At 38.6% G+C, this 20,018-nt stretch overlaps 1 protein-coding gene across 19 annotated transcripts in view; it reads left to right on the top strand.

Moving 5' to 3' along the window:
- PDS5A (PDS5 cohesin associated factor A) overlaps positions 1-20,018 on the top strand; it is a 93,995-nt gene continuing 73,977 nt past the window's right edge. For 7 of the 19 annotated variants that reach the window (XR_015286728.1, XR_015286726.1, XR_015286727.1 and 4 more), the window contains exons 1-2: positions 576-875; positions 1,670-1,840. Coding sequence is in view for 8 of the 19 variants with exons in the window: in XM_086888510.1 (XP_086744636.1) it covers positions 588-875; positions 1,670-1,840 (459 nt within the window). In the remaining 11 variants the exon portion in view is untranslated. Of the gene's footprint in view, positions 437-575; positions 1,066-1,275; positions 1,601-1,669; positions 1,841-20,018 lie in introns of those variants that run through there. The other 12 variants (XR_015286732.1, XR_015286731.1, XR_015286730.1 and 9 more) reach the window with 4 other exon arrangements.

The following is a 20,018-nucleotide window of genomic DNA, read 5'->3' as shown; positions in this document are numbered from 1 at the left end:
AGGGCTCCTTTGGTCTGCATATTCAAGCTGCTCTTCAAGATTTATAACCAAAGTATAACCAACTGCTCTTTCCCCTCATCTGCCTGAAGAAGGACTGCTCACTCTCGCCTGCCACCGCACTCTCCGTGCCACCCCACACACCGTTTCCGCACACTGTCTTCTCTATCACGCTGACCAGGCCCCACATGCCTGAGGGACCGGCCAGACGAGCCCGCGCATCCATGAGCAGCCCGGACTCCGCAAGGAAGCACCAACATAACTCTTGCCTTCCCGCCCTGCAGCCGGGAACCCGCAGGCTCGCTCGCTGACACTGCCGACAGCCGGGCATCACCGCTCGGCGCTGGCCGTGCCCCCGTCGCCCCAAAGGAGTCTGCCCGGCCCGGCCGCTCCGGGTGTTTAGGCGCCAAGCTGAGGCAGCTCTGCGTCGCCCGTGCCGGTACTGCCCATTCTGCGCGGGGCTCTGCGCGGTGCCAGACTTACTAGGCGGCCTCGCCCTCTGCCCCGGGGCGGGGGCTGGGGGCTCCTGGTGGGGCGTCGCCGCTGGCTGCGGGCGGGCAGGGGAAGGGGAAGGGGCGGGGGCGGCGCGGATGCTCCTCCCGGGCTGCGCTTCCCTGGGCGGGCGGAGAGAGGCGCTGGGTCCCCGCGGCGCACGCTCCGCCCGAGCCTCCCCCTCTCCCGGCCGCCGCCGCCGCCGCTGCTGCCGCCACCGAGCCGCTCCCCCTCCCCCAGTCAGCGCTCCCGAGCAGGAGCTGCCGCGCCGCGGAGCAGGAGGCGGCGGGAGCGCCCAGGGCAGCGGCCGGCGGGGTAGCGGCGGAGCGGCGAGCACCACCCGGCACGGAGGCTGCTCAATGCTGCACCTTCCGGAGCTGCATGAGGTAAAGGCGGCTCCGGGTCCCGCTTCCCCCCGTGCTCGCTCCCCGCTCCCCGCGGCCGCGGGGGTGTGTGCGCGGGGCCGGGGCTGCGGGGGGCTCTTTGTGGGCCCGGCCGAATGTGGGGCGGCGGGGCCGGCGGGGGGGGTGCGAGGCGAGGGCTGAGGGGACATGAAGTTGCGGGAACAAATGGAAAGTGGCGAGTGGCCGGGCCCCCTCCCCGAGGGGGCTCCTAGAGGCGCGGGAGTGTGGGCGGGGGTCTCTGAAGGGATGGGGGGGTCGCGGGGGGGTTTTGTTTGCGCTCGCCGCCGCCTCCCTCCCTCCCTTCCTCCCTCCCTCCCCCTCTCCTGTTGGCTTCTCTGCCTCCCGATAGTTTTGAGGCCTAACTGTTTAGGCCTCGTCTCCCAGCTCCGGGGCCGGTGTGCGAGCTCTGAACCACCCCCTGGGGCCGAGAACGGTGTCCCCGGCCCACCTCCCGGGTCGTAAAGGGCCCTCGGCCGCGGGGTATCCCTCGATTGGGCCCCAAATTTCATTGTAAAACCGTCGGCTGCGAACTAACAGTGTTGGGCTGGAGCAGCCCCGCAATGAAAGGAGGCGCCGGAGGGGAGCGGAGGGGCCCGAGTCGCGGGGAGCGGCGGCGGGCCGGGCCTCGCTTTCGTCGGGATGCGGCGGGGGCAGCGCTGGGGGGCGCGGCCGGCGGGGAGATAGCCGGGGCCTTCAGCGAATTGAGGGTGAGGAATGGAAAAAGAGGGTTAGAAAGTCGTTTCTATTCTGCTGAACTTTTGTTTTCTGACCGATAGAGGCCGGTAGAGGACTGTGGAGAAGGAAAGTTTATAACCAGCAGCGTCAGGATGGACTTCCCTGCTACCCAACCAAAACCTGCTGCCGACGGTAAAATCATCTACTATCCTCCTGGAGTGAAGGAGATTACAGACAAAATTACCAACGATGAGGTGGTTAAACGGTTAAAGGTGAGCAGTTCTGACCACCACCCCCTCCCTGTAACTTTTACTTGTGAAGGTAAACATTTTATCACTGGAATGGAGAACTGCCAGAGTTTTGTTGTCCTTCCTGCCTGCAGACGTCTAAGGGAATATGACTTGATTGCTTTTCCTTAAAAGTGGAAGACCTATTTTTCCCATTTTTGTAGTTCGTTACTGTTCTCTTGTGAGTTTTCTCAATGCCGGAGTTGATACATTTAAACTATTTACATTATAACTGTTAATTTGTACATGAAACATATCCACATTTTAGAGGAGAGGTCTGAATTGAAATCATAAGTAATAATTACAGGATATGTTAGCAAAAATTTTTTGGCAAGCTAGGTAGTTTATTGGGTTCTGGCATTTGAAGGAAGTATCGTTGGGTGGAGGAAACAAGTAGATCTACGTAAGGGTATTTTGATTGAAAAGATCACACTGTTTGCCAAAAACAAATCTTAATTCTTGGAGTTTATGGATGGAATTTTGAAATTGTTACAAATGTAAAACCTGCCTCAGATTTTTTAAGTTAGTGTAATACTGGTTTTTTCCTATTTAGTATAATTGACAAAACTCCTAAATTTTCATAAGCAAAAGGGAATGTTAGAAAAGCATCTTCTCTGCTTATTTGTTAGCATCCTGGGAGAGTGCGAGTCTTAAGCTCTTTTTTATTTTGTTAATCCCTTCTTTCACTGGAAAAAAATGAATTGCTACTGTGATACAGTAATATTATTTCCTAAGTCCATGCTGAAAATAGAGAATTGAGCACTGATCAAATATTGACACAGATCGTTTGTTAACACCATGGTCTTTGGACCAAAGGTTTTTCTAACCTAGGATTTACTTCTATGCCTAGGGTGGAGTAATAATTTTTAGAGATTTGAAATTGGAAATGATCTGCTTCCCATGACAGCAGTGACTCCACAAAGACTTAAAAATAGAAATCACAAGTCTTGGCTAGTCTGTTAGTACATTGAAAAGTTTTCTTAACTATAAATATGAAGAGAACATAGGTTTTGGGCTTTGCTCTTTAAGCAGCAAGGCATGTATCAGTGTGGTTTTTTTTTTTTAAATTAGCCTTGTTGTCTATTTACAGTTTTGAAAATTGTTGAGAGAGCAAGTTCAGTCTAGTATTTTCAAAACTGCAGTGGAATATTGCCAGTTACAGGAGAGGATACTAGAGTTGTGACTATTTAGACAGATACCTTGGATCAAAGTCTGTAGAATGTAGAGGAATGCAGTTTTGAGGTGATCCTTGAAACACTTATTTTATGTTGTCCCAGTTGGTGGACTTGCAATAGTAAACTATGTCATTCTTATATAATAGGAATAATAGAATTTCAGAATCGTATACATGTTTTATTGAATTCACTTGTGTGTATTAGACATTATTTTCAGGCTAAGAGAAGACATTTTTTCTTAAAATTAATTTTTAAAATTAATTCTGTCTTTCTTAAAATTAATTACTGTTACAGAATTCAGACAGACAGAAAATTTGAGACTAACTTTAAATGGAAACAAATACTTTGTTACTGCACCTACCATCACTGAAGCAATGGAAAAAGATTTATCTTACTATATTGGTACTGTTTAATCTGAGTTAGAGGAATTTTTTTTTGTCAGATATTGGCTTCACTGAAGCACCAGGAAAATGGGAAATACTATCCGTTGTAGAACTAAACCGACAAGTATATTTTTCTTTAGGCTTTTGTATAATATGTATACTCTTTATGAAGTCCGAGCTTCTTTATATTAACTTAATTTACAAAAACAAATTCATTTTGGTATGTGGAATATAATGATGATGCTGTGCTTAGGATGGAAATGCTTGAAAAAGCTTTGCTTAATTTCTTCAAGTTTTCTTCAAAAGACAACTTTCCAGAACTTTAAATATGACTTGGTGATAAAAGCCAGCTGTAACAGAATGTATCAACTCAGGCATGAGTCAGTTCTTGAAATTGTAGATTTTTTGTCTTGGTGATGTGTCAGCCAAAGATGCTCTTATGGAAGGTGTTCCTTGCAGAAAATGTGCAACGTAGAGTTTTGGCCACTAGGCTGTGGGTCAGTTACTGCAAATTTTTGTTCTTTTAGCTTGTTGAGGTCATGGTCAACTTAATTAGTTACAAATTTGTGTCCTTATTAGCAAGTTTTCTGGTATCACATCTGTATTTTTGTGTCCAGACCTCTTCTCCTAATGAAAGCTTTTCTTATTATTGGAATTTGAGACGTTCTGGGCACCTGTCCCAGAGTGCCTGAGCAGCAGCTTTTGTGCCAAGGACTTTTAAAAAGAATGTTTTTATATCCTTTCCCTCCTTCTGCTTAGGATTGTGGGTAATAAAATGTAGGCCAGATACTTTCAAAGTATTTTGATATATCTGTATGATAACATTATCATTGTCCTGAAAATGAAAATATTGATAATTTTAAAATTAACATGAATCTTTTGAGGGACATGAAAAGGAAATGCCTCAGGATTGCAGATGTATGGCAAATGAAATGCAAGTTCAGGTGCTTAATGGAGTCCAAGGTAGTTTCTGGTGTGTTAGATTACACTGACGGTTTGGTGCTGTCTTAGAGTGGGACAGTATGTGATGTATAGTTTCAGCTGTTGAGGAAGTGATTTTAATTGGTGTGCTGGGGCTGGGGTGAAGTGTCCATTCAATAGATCGAATTAAGCTTAACCAAACTAGCCAGCTAGCATGTAGCAGAGTGTTGAGGTTTACTGTACTTTTTGACTACAAAAGAATTAATTTTTTTTTAGGTCAGTCTTTCTTTTTACAGGGCAGATGTTTAAGTTATATAGGGCTTGCTTTTAGAGCTGCAAGTCAGATGCTTGACAATAGGGGTAAGGCTTGTGGTGGTAACTTTGGCATAACCAATTGATAGAAGGGGAAAACAAACAATTGCAAGGCACCCAAGAAGCCCTCCTTCAGTTCCAAGGTCTAACCAGAACCTAAATACAACCTGAGAGCAAATGTGTTGGCTCTCAGAAATATTATATTTCTTTCCATAAGATAGTTGAAGGTTGTAAGAAGTTTTAGAAACTTGGCATCTGCTTTGCTGCAAAGCTTCTTAATGAATATTGATTTTTTTTTCAAAATTGACTGTTTTACTGCCATGTTAAACTCCAGACTTGTATATTGCTGTCAGCAAACTTTTAAATTTCAGATATAACTTTGATCACAAAAGAATATTTAAATGTCATTTATATAAAATATTTTAGTCATTATGACGATTAATAGTAGTGTACTCAATTGTCAGATATAGTACAAATAACCCCATCAATTCAAAATGCATAGAGAGTGATTTTCTCAGTGACTGACATAAACAGCCCTTGTAGGCAAAGCCAAAACTGCCACCAAAATATGTGGGGCTATCAAGTACTTGTCCCAACTTCTGTACCCTCTTTAGAAGCATTTCATTCTGCTGCACACCAAAATGGAAGAGTTGACTGGGTTAAAACTTAGCAGGGGAAAAACCCAAACCAACCAACAAGAGAACACCCACCCATTTCCAACTACATTAATTTTAACCTGAACCATTTTCTTATCTAATTTATCATGAGTACTCACAAATACTTGGGCTAGCACAGGGGAAAAAACAACTTCTTTTTGTGGCTGTCCTGTAGAATGTTGAAGGAACTTCCATTTGAATGTGAAAGTTAGCAAATGTTTTCTTTTAAGATAGAAATGGGGACGTTTGCATTGTTCCTGGAAAACCATCATGCCTGCTAGAGTTTTTAATGTAAAAGTGCATAATGGTGAGTTCAGATAAAACTTTGTACTAAAAACTCTGCAGTTTGGTAAAGTGTAAGACAAGTTTGTAGAAAAAAAGAAAATGCAGTGCAGCATTTTCTTTTACCTAGAGATATCAGTGTAAACAATACTAATTCATGAGATCTGTAAAAATCACATTTACTCAAATGCTAAATACACAAAAGTAAAAAAAGTTTCTGAAACTTTTCAAAGGAAAAGAAGTGATAAATTTATTTCAGCATGAAAATTTTAAATACAGGTATAAGGGAGCGTTTAAATATGTTTCTGTGAAATTAAGTTTTAGAAGTTAGAATTTAGTGAGGGTGATACAGTTCTTTATCATAGCTGGGTTAGGATTCTGGTTTTTGTTCTGTGGGGGTTTGGATTTTTTGGAGAAGTGATTGTCATTTTGTTTTTCAATCAGTCCAATAGTCTTGTTATTTTTCCCATAGTGACAGTTAGGCAAGGCATTTGCTGTGAAAAAGTTGCATTTAATTCAATGCCCCCCATACGCTTTCATGCTCTCCAATTCTCCCCCGCTGTGCCTACCCCAAGGCCTAGCTGCTGATCATCTGGAGAAGTCAGCACTCCAAGTGTGCCTTGAAGTCTCCCCTATCTTATCCCTTGGCATTTCTTAGTTATTATATGTATTTGTGTGAGAACAAAAAAACAGCCTCCCTCTTCTTCTTTCTACTGTCTTTCTGCATGTTCCTCTGGTTCTTAGGTATTGGCCCCTTTACAGTTTGGCCTGTTGTGTTTCCATACCACTAGATATAGCCAATGCTAATAATTTGCCATATCATGCACAGGTGGTTTTTAGGCATCTCTTACATCATGTTAAAATTGAGAAAGGTTGCTTGTTACTACTTAAATGTTTTGGAGTAGGCTGTAGTTATGTGAGAGGAAAAAAGATTTAGCTAACCCTGATATTTCTGGGTAAGTTAATGGCTGCTCTCTGAGGTTGTGTAGTTATATGGACCTTTGATCTGACCTGGCTTTTACTGAGGTAGTTATTTTAAACAATACTAGAAAATACAAATTAAAATATCATCTGGTAGAAGAAAATATGTTGTATTACCCACAAGAATTTGGTATGTTTGAGTGGAAAAGGTGTATACATATTAAGTGGGTTGGATAGTATATTAACTAATAAACGCTCTTTGTTGGCAAGTCTTAGATGACATGGGTGACTTGCATGTATTTACATGCTTGTATTTAAGAACTAGAAGTAATTTTGTGGAGGTCATACAGCCAGGTTACAGAAATGATCCACAGTTAATTATTGTAATAATTTTAAACTTTCATTAATTGTATTTAACTGCAGAATGCATTTGCAGTGTTCTTGAGCTGTTGCTGGCCGCATAAGCCTAAAGCCAAATTTTTAATTTGATTTTTTTCATAGTTTAATCTTTTTAATTAGTTTGAGTCTTGTAACAATCAAGTTTTTCATTAACTAGGACAGGCCACTAGTCAGAGAAGAAGAAATTGTGTTCTGATTTTTTTTTCCAATGGAATATTAACCAATTGCTTTGTAAATGTCCCAATTTTCTCAGTCCTTAGAGGAACAGACCATTTTGGCTTACCAAGTTCACCCAGATGTTACTGATTTCAAACTGATTGATGATGACACCCTTTGTTTTTGTATTTGATTGGTTTTTGTTACAAGTGCATCAGTAATTAATAGTAATTTCACATGTATAATATTGTTCTAATGGTTTCCCAGCAACACTAAGATAAATGCATTGTGAAAGGAAAAAAAAGTCCCCATTTGAAAGAGTGGAGGGGGAACCTGAAAGGTTGCTGAATTAGAAATGGTGACTTCTGATGTCTGACCACTGGAATGGACAGACTGGTTCAGAAGTCTTAATGCCCTTATTTATTCTGCTATAAACTTCAAAGAAGTTTTAATCTTATTCTTGTGCTAATGCTTTTTTTTGTTAGGTGACTGCATGATGTTAATTGCAGTTAAAAGATAGGGAACTGAAGAGTTACTGAAAAGGAAAAAACCAAACCCCAATATCAGAAAGACAAGCTGGCTTCATATGCCTGATTTGGTATTTCTAAATTGTGACTTCTGAAGTGAAGTGCATTCTGTTGCACTTTATGTGTTCAGACTGAAAGTTTATTTGATTTCAGTTACATTTCTGAGTGCGCAGGGCTTCTGTAAACCAGGCCTCATCATCTCGCCTAAAAAACCCAGAAAATGACTAATGTTTTCTGTGAAAACTGTGTTACAGGCTATTTTACAAGCATTGTATAGAAACTTTGTGATAGGTGGGAGGCTGGCATGCAAGTCTTCAGACTTGTTTCAAAATACAGCATATTTTGAAGTATTTTCCTTCAGTTCGAGTATTCCATCTACAATAAATAAGAAAGGTGGTCTTTGAGCTTCTCTACTAAGCAACCTTGATTAACTCTGGAACAACTTTTTTTAATGTGAATGGAACCAAGTAATGGCTTCAGGATTTTGGTTATGGTATTTCCTTTTGTGTGTGTAATCACTTATCAAGTACAGTATTAACATTAGTATTACAAAAACTGACTAGAAGTTTGAGAAGTACGGGCTTATTTACCTGGGAAAAGAGATGAATAAGAGTTGTTGTGATAATAATAAATTACAAATTTCTGGGCTTGTCCCTCTCTTCTAGAAAAAATTTTTGAAGACTAAATATTACTTTGGGGTGTACTGGGAGCCTGGGGCAGACCAGAACTCTACTGATGTTGTCTTCAGTTTAAGTGACATGATGTAGTCGTAGAAAGCACTCCAGGTGGATATGCAAGTCAGTATGTATTTTTATGGTACAATGTGGGAGACTTTCTGTGAATTTAAATATTTTAAATAAAGCTTAGATACCAAATCTGTGAAATACTGCATTCTTATGAGGAGTTTGTATGCCTCAGTTTGCAAAACAGCAGCTTCAGCTGTGCTCAAAGACTTAGAACGGAAGTGTTATTCTCTTAGCAGTGATATGAAGTGAAAGAAAAACTATCCCTGGACTTGCAGACAGTAATGTGGCGATGACTGATAGAAAGGGAAATCAGGCATATATATGTGGTTCCTTTTCTACCTTGTCTACTTGAATCAGTTCATACTATTTTGTCTGCTTAATATTAATGTGCATCTTCTACTATGAGAAAGAAAAACAACAGACAAAATATTTAGCAGATCTTTGGTTCACAGTGTATATTATAGCCATTTAGCCATTTTGGGTAGTTAAAGAAACCAAATTTTTGTGCAGTCCCCAGTCTATATTAAACATTGTTAATATCTGAGGGTTTTTTCCCAGACTGCAGTATCTTGTTAATCACCATTGTTACCTACAAATCGATCTAAAACACATGCCTATTATTGGTATTGCTCAAAGCAATGTGTGTTTTGCTGGCTTTGCAGCTGCAGTAAACTAATGAACTGTATTCCCTCTGCTGTGCTGACATCAGAATTTGGCTGTTGTAAAGATCTCTTAAGCATGATGAAATACTGCTAAGGAGGAACAAAGATAAAATTGGCACAATGTAGCTGCTGCTCAGGAATGAAGATTGAAAACTTTCTGGTACCTGGATTGCATGGGGGTATTCTAAACATATATTTTACTTATGTGAGACTGAAGATAACATACTTACCTGATGGAGGTGTCAGAGCTTCAGTGTTAAGGTCAGTTTTGCAGCTGCAGTGGGGGAAAAATTCTTTCAAATCTGCTCTGAAGGCTGAGCAGCCTTTTTAATGTCAAATTCTCAAGTGAGTTCCTGGTTCTTTTTAGTTGTTCAATTATATTACTTAATCTTAATGGTACTCTATTGTCTTCCATGAGTACAGCCTGTCACGTTTTGCTGGAATAGTTTGGTAGTCATTAGCATTTTAGGCCTCATGCCTTCAATTTCTAATGCTAGAAATTACGACATCACTCTCCATGAGATTTATCAAAACTTTCCAAACTATTGAAACAGAGAAAAAGTATTGTACTGGCAAAATACATTCAGAAGCATTAAAGAAACATGTATTTTCTGTTTCCCAGTACTTTTTGAAGTTATTGAAAATTAAAGAGAAGGAGAAAGAACATTTTTTTAGAAGGATTTTGGAGAAATTGGATATTTCTGGAGCTTTCCCACACACCATTCTTTGTGTCTAAGGTACCTGAAAAATGCACATGCTTAAAAAAAAAGGTAGCTGGATTAGTACTTAGTAGTACTAAAATTTGCTTGCATCCTTAAAGAATTCCCCTTCCTCTGCAGTTGTTGTCGCTCTCTTTCTTAGGGCTGTCTGTAGAAATAGCCTGATTGACCATGAGGAAATTGCTTAACATCTGCAGTTTTACAATATTTTTTTAAGTATTATGTGACTTACTGTCACAACACTGTTTTATTTGTTCATCTAATGTGAAAGCCCATCAAAAGACCAGCTATAAACTAGTGCTTACTATGAAAATCTTACTATTGTTGTTTTAGGTACCCAAAAATCAGTCTCTCAAAAACTGGAGGAAAACGTTTGTATGTGTCAGTTTACTCTCTATATATGATAGAACTTTGCCTGGGAAAATCATGTTTTTACATCACTTTTCTAATGAAATAAGTTTAATTTCTTTGTTACTGATCTTCCCTGAAGTTACATTAGTTCAAAACTTGCTGGCAGTTGGACAAAGGTTTCAGAGATGGAACACTTGTCTAATTGGTGCTGAACAGAATAGAGACATCCAAATTCAGTTTACACAAAGGAGCATAGACCAGCACTGCTAAACATTTCAAAAAGCAGTAGCCCATGTGCTAGCTGAAATAAATGCAACTAATTAATTCATGGGTGTTTCAAATGTTTTAGGGGATCTGCTGCCCCCTCCCCAGCTTTCTGGACATGGCACCCAAAGGAAAGTGGGCAGTAATGCAGGAGGATGAGAGCAAGGCAAGGGATATGTAGCAGCTCTCTGAGAGGAGAGTAATGGGGAGGAGATCTATTGGAAACCAGGCAGTGGCAATTTTACTGCCTGTGATAAAATGGGTTTGAAATAGCAGCAGAACAGGAGATAAACGAGGAAAATAAAGCACAAAAACTTTTAAATGCTCTTAACCCACAAACTGGTAGTGGGGTGGTTCATGGTATTAAAAAATATTACTAAGTTTTAAACTTCAAAGTGTTTGTTTTTAACAACTGAATATGATAATGTATTCCGTGATCATCTTGATGAAAATTGCTTATGCAGTATGGTATTACTGAAAGGGTAAAAGCAGTAATAAAAAAAGCCAACCTAAACTCCAACAAAACCCAGATCACTCAGATGTAGTTTAAAATCTCAAAAGACAAACAGTAAGTTCTTTAATTGAAGTTTTGTGTAGTGGTTTTTTATGTAATTAGCTTTTTCAGGTTTTTCTGGCTACTTGGAATCAGGGTTATGGTACAAGTGCTAAAGCAGAATGTGTGCAATGAAACTATAGTTGAACTTAGGAAGTGCTTAATAGAAAGAAATTTTGCAGTATGAGTGTTATGATTATGCCAGTAGTGGTATGGATATAAAAAGAAATTGGTTATAGTAAGTTGTTCCTTGAAAAAAATTAGTTAATTGACTTCTGTATCAAGTTGAGTATAAGGAGCATGTGGTTGCATATTTCACCTTAAAAATTTCACTCTGTCTTTTGGTCCATAGGGTAGTCAAATTATACTAAATCCTTTTATTTTAATATAATTTTATGTTTTAACTGTGCCTTTCTTCTGGTACCATTTGAAAATACATGCATGTACTTAATTATCCAAAGGCAGTAATGATTCTCTGAAGTAAACTCATTACTGAAATTTAATCAAACTGTTCATAATTTAGTAGGGAATTATTTGAAAGTAAATTCTGCAGAATATAAAAATTGTTATTTTCTTGTGATTTAAGATAAAAAAGCCTGATATTCAGTCACTTAACTCTGACTGCAGTGCTTTTCTATGAGCCTTATTCCTGTCAGTCATAAAGGAAATAATATTTCTTTTAAAAATTTTGTTTACATGAAGTAGTGAAGAAGAATAATTCAGAAATTATGCTGCTTTGTTTGCACAATGTATTGTGGAGTACGTGAAAGGAAGTTTAATTCTTAAGCTGTTGCAGTAATAAAAATAAAGCAGGTAAACTCAATACTTTAAGATAGTTAAAAACAACTTGGTGATCTGTGACAGATGGAAAAAGTGGCCCTATATGTGTGGGTTTTAACAGGTGTTTCTTTCTTGTCAGTGAAGTGCTGCAGAGTTAACATTCATTCACCTAGAAGGCAAATGAATGCAAGGCAGCTTTAAAGCTTTTTTCCCTGAAAATGCATGTTTATTTAAATACCGAATTCAATCCTTTATAAATACCGTTGGCATGTGCTATTATTCCTGAAAAATTCTAATTCATCGCTTCTCAAAAGGGCCTTCTTCTGCTATTACCAATAGAATGTCAGTGGCAAGAAGTACTGTTTTTGCTCATGTGAAGTCAATAAATGAAGGTCCAGGAATTGCATTTGTGAGCTGTTAGCATTTTTTTTCTTAGAAAATATATGTAGAATATGAAAGTAGGCATAACTGTAGCTGAAGGGAAATTGGGAAATCTGGAAATAAGATTTTAGCTTTGCTCCACTTTAAACTGGTAGTCTAGACTGCTGTAAAATCATGAGAATTTTGCTTTAGGAAATGGAGGGTTCACCAAGTACAAAAACTGTATCTTTGTAGAATATATACACATTAATAGAGCTGGAAGTAGGTCAGTAGAAAACTTAACAAGCCTTTAAAAAATCACTTTGAAATGGGAATAAAAATCAAGTTTAGTGTCTGTGTTCCTAAATCTCAGCTGGGAAAGTGGGGGTGGTGTGTAATGTTTTCCAAAGTTACGGTCTTTCAGTCCTAGCCTCTGTTTCCCTTTAAAGGTTAAATCGCCTTCAGTCAGATTACAGATTAAAAAGCTGCCATTTAATTTTGTTTCACTTTGACATTTTTGGATGCTGTTCTTAATTTAGGTTCTCATGCAATTGGAGCATTCTGGCCTGAGTTGGCTATACCTAGATTAAAGAACACTCATCCTAGAATTGGAGCTCTGTTTGTCACTCCATGTTTGATGCTAAAACTGGTTTCTAATACCTGTGTATGTCTGTGAGGATGGAGTTCACCATTAGATTTTTATCCAGCAGTGGACCTTGTTTGTGAAACGCTTTGAGGGACTCTCTCTCACAGGCTCTTCCTCCTGAGAACTCATACTGTGGAACTGTGCCCTAATTTTCACTGTCTTGAGACTCCTCAGAGTTACTTCAACTTCAGTCTGTATGAGCACTGTCATGCAATTGTTGCTGTACATGCTGAATTGATGCCTCTCAACACTTTGTTAAAAGCCCGGCATCATGCAACATCCCCAGAAAATTAATTTTAAAACTAACCTCAGAATTTTAAAAGTAAGGACAATATTAGTTGTTGATGTTTTTAGAAGATTAATTGAGAATTCTCCCACAGTTTTTCAACTTTATCAATCTTTTGCTCAAAAACAAAGCTGTGGGCAAAAATAATTTCATCAGGAGTGTAACAACATGGAGGAGTAAGTAATGACAGGTTGGTTTTGTAGAGTATTGCAAGTCATTTTAGTAATCTGAGCTGACTAGCATAGTGGGTATTCTAACAAAGTCTAAATCAGTTTACTTAACTTAAGAATAAATAAGCAAATAATAATAAAAAAGCTAGTTCTCTTTATAGTCTGCCAGTATTGTGTCCTGGTAGCCTGTCGTCCTGGCACTGTTGTATGTGACTGCTTTTGAGTACTTTTAGTATGATGCTGCTGCTGAAGAAACAGTTGCTCATTTTCATAGCTGCTGCTTGTTCAGGAAGAATAATAGTTCAAAGTAATTTTCCTTATTTGAGTCATCAGCACTCTCAAAGTCATAGAAACAAATCAAGATTGTGAAGAGTGGGAGGAGAAAAAAAGTAAAAAATAGAGGCACATAGTGACTGTAGAGAAAGAGTGGAAAACTGGTGTAATTGAAAAGGGTGGAGTGGCTACACCAGTAGGTGGAGGACTTGCCTGAATCAAACCCTGTTGTGTGGAAGCACAAAACACCAAGGCCAGCACTTTGAGCCACTCTTGCTGCTTGTGGGCTATACTTTTCCCCATGCCTTTCCAAGTGTATCTGCTTGCAGGATGATGGATTGTGGAATTGATACAATTCAAAAGCAGTTTTTCCAGGTAAGTTTTCATCTGGATCACTGTGACTTACACAGTCACCTACTACCCCTTCCTTGCTTTCACAGAAGCTCTGTGACAATATTGGGGTGAACTATTGCAGTGACAGCTGAATTTGGAACACCGTGTTCGTTGAGTTTGACCTCACTAAATCAACTTCTAATTCATTAAACTGCACCCTGAGATTGGGCTGAAGTAATCTCACCCTCCCCTGTCATTTTTACAGCCATGTAATGAGCTGGTTCAAGAAGCAGATATATCTGAAAAGTAACCTCAGCAGAAAAGGGGATTTTACAGTATTGTCACTTACAAGCCACTTACTTGCTGGCATAATGGAGGGACAGATCTGGCAGATTTAGGTTGACTCACACAGCCATGAAACTACACTCTAAGAAATTCTACAAACACCCCTTCATCCCCTCTATTTGTGGGGCAGTATCTCTAATCAAAATGAAGTGTGTGCCTTGTTGCAGGGAGTTGCAAATGTCAGTGCAGTGAATGATGTACTGGCCTTCCATGTCCGAAGAAAGAAGCTAAGAAACAGGAGAATGTTCTCTGGTTACAAACTATTGAGATCAGTGCTGTGTTTATACAAAAATGTGTGGATTTTGCTGGTGCTGGTAATTCTGAACAAGCGTGAACATTGGGGAGCCCACAATGAATTTTTCTAATATTTAGTTGAGTAACTGCAGTAATAGATACCATTCATTCTAATACGTGATTGCTTTCAAAATTAATTTATTTTATATTTGAATTCAGAATTGATGTAGTAATAAGTAGAGAGAAATACAGATAACACCTCTCCTTTCTCTAGGATTGTTCGGTTTTCTCTTATTGTCTGTCCTGTTTGTGCAAAAGAAGGAATTTGAGGTTTCAGTGTTTTTCAGGCCTCCCTAAGCATGATGGCTTGCAGTTCTGTACCAGTATTACAGTTATGAGATACAGTCTGTGGTGTTCAGGCTAGTCTTTTCCTGTTCTGCAGTCCAAACTATTGAGTCTTGTGCTGTGACTTGAACTGGAGTAGGCGGTACAGGCCACTGCTTGCAAACAGATTTGTCTTCATGCTGGGTCTGATTCTTACTGTTTTTTCCCTTCCTAGTGCCTGCTGTAGTTGATTGTTCTTTAAACAAAGACGTGTGCTAACTTCCAGGATGTGTGTCTGTCTGTAGGGGAGTAACTGTATGCCTATGTACACATAAACAAAGATGAATCTTTCATTTACGGATAATCATACGTAATGCAAAAAAAAACTGTACTATCCAGCAGATAGGCACTGTAAATAGCTTTCTCCCCCAAGCATGAACTGATAAAATGCAAGTAGTAGAATATTTTTTTTGTGCGTATGTCATATCAAACCCAGTTATTAATACTCCACAGGGCTTATCTCTCCAAGTTTACTCCTGCATGTAAAGCACTTCCAGAATTGTTCTGGAAAGAAATAGAACTCCTTTAACTCATTTAAGTAATATTTTTTACACTTCAGGACCTGAGAGTTATGTGGAACAGATTAAGGACTTCTTGATAGGAGTCCCAAAAACCCAGCTGCTGTTGAAGTATGTTTGAGCATAATTTTGTTTATTCTTCTTAGAGACAGTATTTACAAGGAGTTTGCAATTTTTAATGGTTATATGCATTGAAATTCTGTAGTTGCCAAACTTCAACTAATGTTTAGAGCTGAATTTTGCCTGTTTTTTAGTAGCAGTTATATGGAAACTTCTGTGAAAGTAGCAGTGTGGGAATCTTGCCACAAACTTTTAGATGAAGTTATGTAGATAATTTTGATTATACAAATCCTTACTTTGAAATAATTTGATTTCACCTCATGCAATTTGGTTTGTGGCTTGTTGTGTTTAATTGTTTAATTTTATATTGAAGTAAGCCTTTACTGGTACTCTTCAATTCAGAGGACTTCAAAATAACGCTTAAGAAATGATTGCATGCATATGCTTTACATATATTCACATCCGAGTAGTATATGGAGATTCCTGGAGTTCAGTCTTTTATGGTTTGTCACACCATAAGTGACTCTTGATTCTAAAATCTATAATTACCTGACAAGTCTTTGATAGTAGATGAAAAAACACCTGTGAGTAACCGATGCCCTGCATGACCAGTCAATCAAATGTTTAGAGGTTTGATCAGCACGAAGAAATTTTGGTACATTTATGGGAAGCTAGATGGAGGTAAATACCTATTTTACTCTAAACTTACTTTGTGCTGTCTTAATCCTAACCAGAATGCTTGCAAAACCATTATACTGAAAATGAGGAGGGAAGATGTTCTGGGCTTCTCTAAGAGTGCTGACTAGGAGATGCTGCTTTCTCAACCCAGAGAAGTGATAAGTGCATAGGATACAAAATCCTGAAGTTAGAAGTGTTTGTTCAGTGAAGGAAAACTACTTTCCTACCACTTAGGTTCTCAATACCTGACTCACACAAGAATCAGCTCTCTTCTGATTCTGAAGGCATACCCTAGGCAAATTCAAAACAAATACTGTAGACATGGTGTCCACAGTAAGCAGGTGGCCACTACCTGTTTTGAATGTTACCTCATGATTTTATCATTCTGTAACCCTACATGTGAGCAGTCAGAGCCCTGGCAAAAGAAGGATGCCTGAAGTTAAACAAGGCAATGGTTTGAGGTGGGGAGCAGGAAGCATTTCCCTCCATCCTTTAGTTTTCTTTGCTGGATTGTTTCTCTTTGATACTTTTTGGTCCTTAGTACAGGCAATATTTACCTTCAGTGAAGAAACTGTCAGTAGTGGAATCTGAGAGTAACATCTTTTGGCTTCTCTCCTTGGTTAGGAATTTGAACCCCATCTGGTTTAAGGTTATTTACTGTACTCTCAACATCTGGAACAGAGTTCTGTAATTAATATCATCATGAATGTGACAGTATTTTGGGACTATCAAATAAAGATACTGAAGCATTTTCCTCAAGATCAGTTACTTGGTCAGCATCTGCTTGTTTCCACCTCCCCTATTCTGCCATAAAATTCATAGTAAAATATTAGGTCTTGGCCATTTTCTTTAAGGTGTTAGGTGGCTTCAGTTTAATGTTTGAGTTTTAGGCGTTAAAGATTGTAGTTGACAGATTTTGTTTCCTGACCATAAATCTTAGCCAACAGCATCTTTAGGATGTCCAATGAATTCTTGCAGCTGTAGAAGACTATTGCATACCTCGACAATTTGTAGGCCAAAGTGCATTCTGAAGTTTTCTTTCCTCACTATGAAAATGAATTGGGAAATGTGTTGATTTTGAATTCAAGAAAACCAGAACAAGACAATTAATTCAATCAGAATAAAATATTGCAGTGTTACACTTTTCTTTTTAGGATGGGAAAATGAGAAAGCAAAAAAAGCAAGGTACATTCCACAGGGTTTTTTTTGTTCAGTATATTTATACATGATCTGCATGCTGTGATCATGAGGGTGATAAAAAAAAATAGAACAAAATATTCAGAAAAGGCTAGAAATACAAGCATGAAGGAAAAAGGTTTCATGGTTTCAAAAGCCACTCAAGGCTTCTGAAAAGTAAGAGCAATGGAGCTTCATGTATTTGAAATCCTGTGTATGCAAGCTTAAGAGATGTAATACTTTTATTTAGGATCCAGGACCTGGCAGCAATAACTATACAATCCAGAATGGTTTTAGATGAAAAAAGTTAAATTTTGTGCCTATGTGTAATGCCTTATGTATACTTAAGAAAGACCTAGTTTATTTTGACAGTCATCTAGTCAACTAGTTGTCATTCACCTGGAGATTTTCTGTGTGAAAGAGATCTATTCTGTCCTTCTACAGGTAACATTTCCCTTCTTTTTTTTTTTATTTTTCCCAATATTTTTGATATATTGAACCTCCAGCACATGCATGTGGGCTGCTTTTCTGAGATCACTGCAGCTGAGCAAGCAAAGTGAAATCTCTGTATTGAGTCAGAGAAACAGAGATAATTTTTAAATGAGGTGTTATTTTGGCTTCAGGCCACTTCAGTCCAGTAGTATTGATGGAGTGGCTGCTTTCTATGTGTTTTGGGCAATCACATTTTTTTTGTGCTGAAGCTTGGTTCATTCTTTGTAAGCTGCTCAAATTTCTCTTTGTCACTGTGTCACAGATGCAGATATTTGTGAAGTGACTAAATCCTGTGCTACTGGGTGGCAAATTTATGTTCATGCTTGGGGTACAGGTTAACATTGTCTCAGCTGTCTGATGTTAGAAAGGGAATCAGATTAATTTTCCAGCTATTTCAGGTGAAGGCAAAAGTTACTCACTTTTGCAGAGCATGCACTGTATTGAGACACTGCATCTGTTGTAGTGTTGGAATTCACAGAATTAGTTTTAAAAACTCAAAAACTGTAAAATTTAGTAGGTAGTAAAACATTTCTAATGAAGTATTGAACTAGACATTAAATTACTTTAAGGGGTATTACCTCAAGAACCTCTCTCAAGTCTCACCTCCTGTCTGGTTTTGTACTTTTGGCATTGAAATATCTCAAATTTTGTCATGGTGAGGATAAGTGATTTTTCTGGATGACCATGCCAAAGTGTTTTGTGAATACAGAGCTATTGTGCCTCAAGTGCTTTTTGTAAGTATGCTGGCCCTTCAGAAATTTTGGGTGATTCCTGTTGTAGACATTGTTCGTGAGGATATTGCTGGCAGCTATTGAAACTATATTTGGTACTTGCAGGTTGTTTATTCCAGCAATATAGTTTAGTGAAATATTATTTTCAGCTAAATTCCGCATCATCAATTGTGAGACTGAACTTGAATGATATATTTAAATATAGAAATTAGGCATTAAAAGCATAAGGTGTATTTTAATAAAAAATATGTCTTTATCTGAAGTCTCTTTCTAAAAAAGCAAGGAAATGGCAGTGCTCTCTGATTTTTGGACTTCAGTGAGCTTTCCATTTTTCAAAACTGAAGTTTTAGTACAAGACACTCAGTATTGGAACTTCTTAAAAAACATCATTTTTTGAAAATGTTCTTTAAAAAAAAAAGTCTTGCATTGATATACTGCCTGCTTCTTATCTTAGCAAAATCAATAGCCATAAAACTGTGATTACGTAGGAGGAATGCTGAGGGACAGGCACGGCAGTTACGGTCATATTCTTGCTATCTACAGTGAAGGAATTTGATGGAACTGATAGGCAAATTAGTTGCAGAATTCTTATGATGGAAATTAAGAGTTACTTAAGTTCTCAAAAATACTAGAGAGAAATTCCCAGTCAAGGCTTTCTTAGCCTGACATTAAAATAACTGCAGAAAATCAGAGCGAAGCCACCACTGCTCTGAGATATGTGACATAATGTCCTCTAAAACAGTATTGCGGGTCCAGAAAGGTATATTAGAGCTGTCTAAAAGCAGGAGTTTGATTTTTTTTTTTCTTTAATTATGTAAGAAAAAGTCATGGTTTTATAAACAGAATACATATTCTGCATTTGGGACAATTTTTGATCAGCTCATTGCAGCTATATTGCTTGAAAATACTATTAAAATGTTCAACAAAGTTAGAAACAAGTGAAAACATAATCCTGTTACTGGTGACTGGGTGCAAATGTCAAGATCCAGCTACTAAAAATAGGTATGATACAGAGAGATAAATGGGAAAACCTGTTTGTTTTTTGGTGTTGTTTGGTTTGGTTTGGTTTTGGTTTGGTTGTTTTTGGTTTCGGTTTTGGCTTTTTTTGGTTCTTTTTGTTGCTCACCTGCCCTTGCCTTTTCATTTTCACTTTTTCATTGGACATACAAATGCACATTACTCCCATGCTCAAAATGGAGAAGTCTGCATGTAATATCATAAAATGAACAGACAAAATATTTAAACGAACATTTTAAATACTGTCCTATAAAGTCCAGAAAAATGCTTTCTGTAGATAATATATTTCATTTGAAATATTTCAACACTTGTAATATTGGTAATTATAATGGCAATATGAATTTCTTGAAGACTTTCCATATTATTCTTTGCTGCCAATGTTAGAATCACGTGCATAGATGTATCATAGTGATTTTATACGCTTATGTCATCACCATCAATTCCTACTTCTCATACCACAGTTTTTTATGGAAATAGGGTCAGTTATAGCACCATTCTCTACCAATAAATTAATTCAGTTCCAAAAGGTTCTTTCAGTTTATCACTTTAGGAAGGAGCTAAGGAGACAATATTGGCCTAATTTTCACCTCTTTCAAGCTTCTCAGTTTCCATGTGGCTCAATATGATGCTATTCTTGACACTCAAACTAGGTT

This window comes from Cyanistes caeruleus, chromosome 5 (assembly GCF_971803275.1).
Source record: "Cyanistes caeruleus chromosome 5, bCyaCae1.hap1.1, whole genome shotgun sequence".
NCBI lineage: Eukaryota > Metazoa > Chordata > Aves > Passeriformes > Paridae > Cyanistes > Cyanistes caeruleus.
Note: the sequence above shows the minus strand (reverse complement) of the source record. Positions and strands in the feature narration are given on the sequence as shown.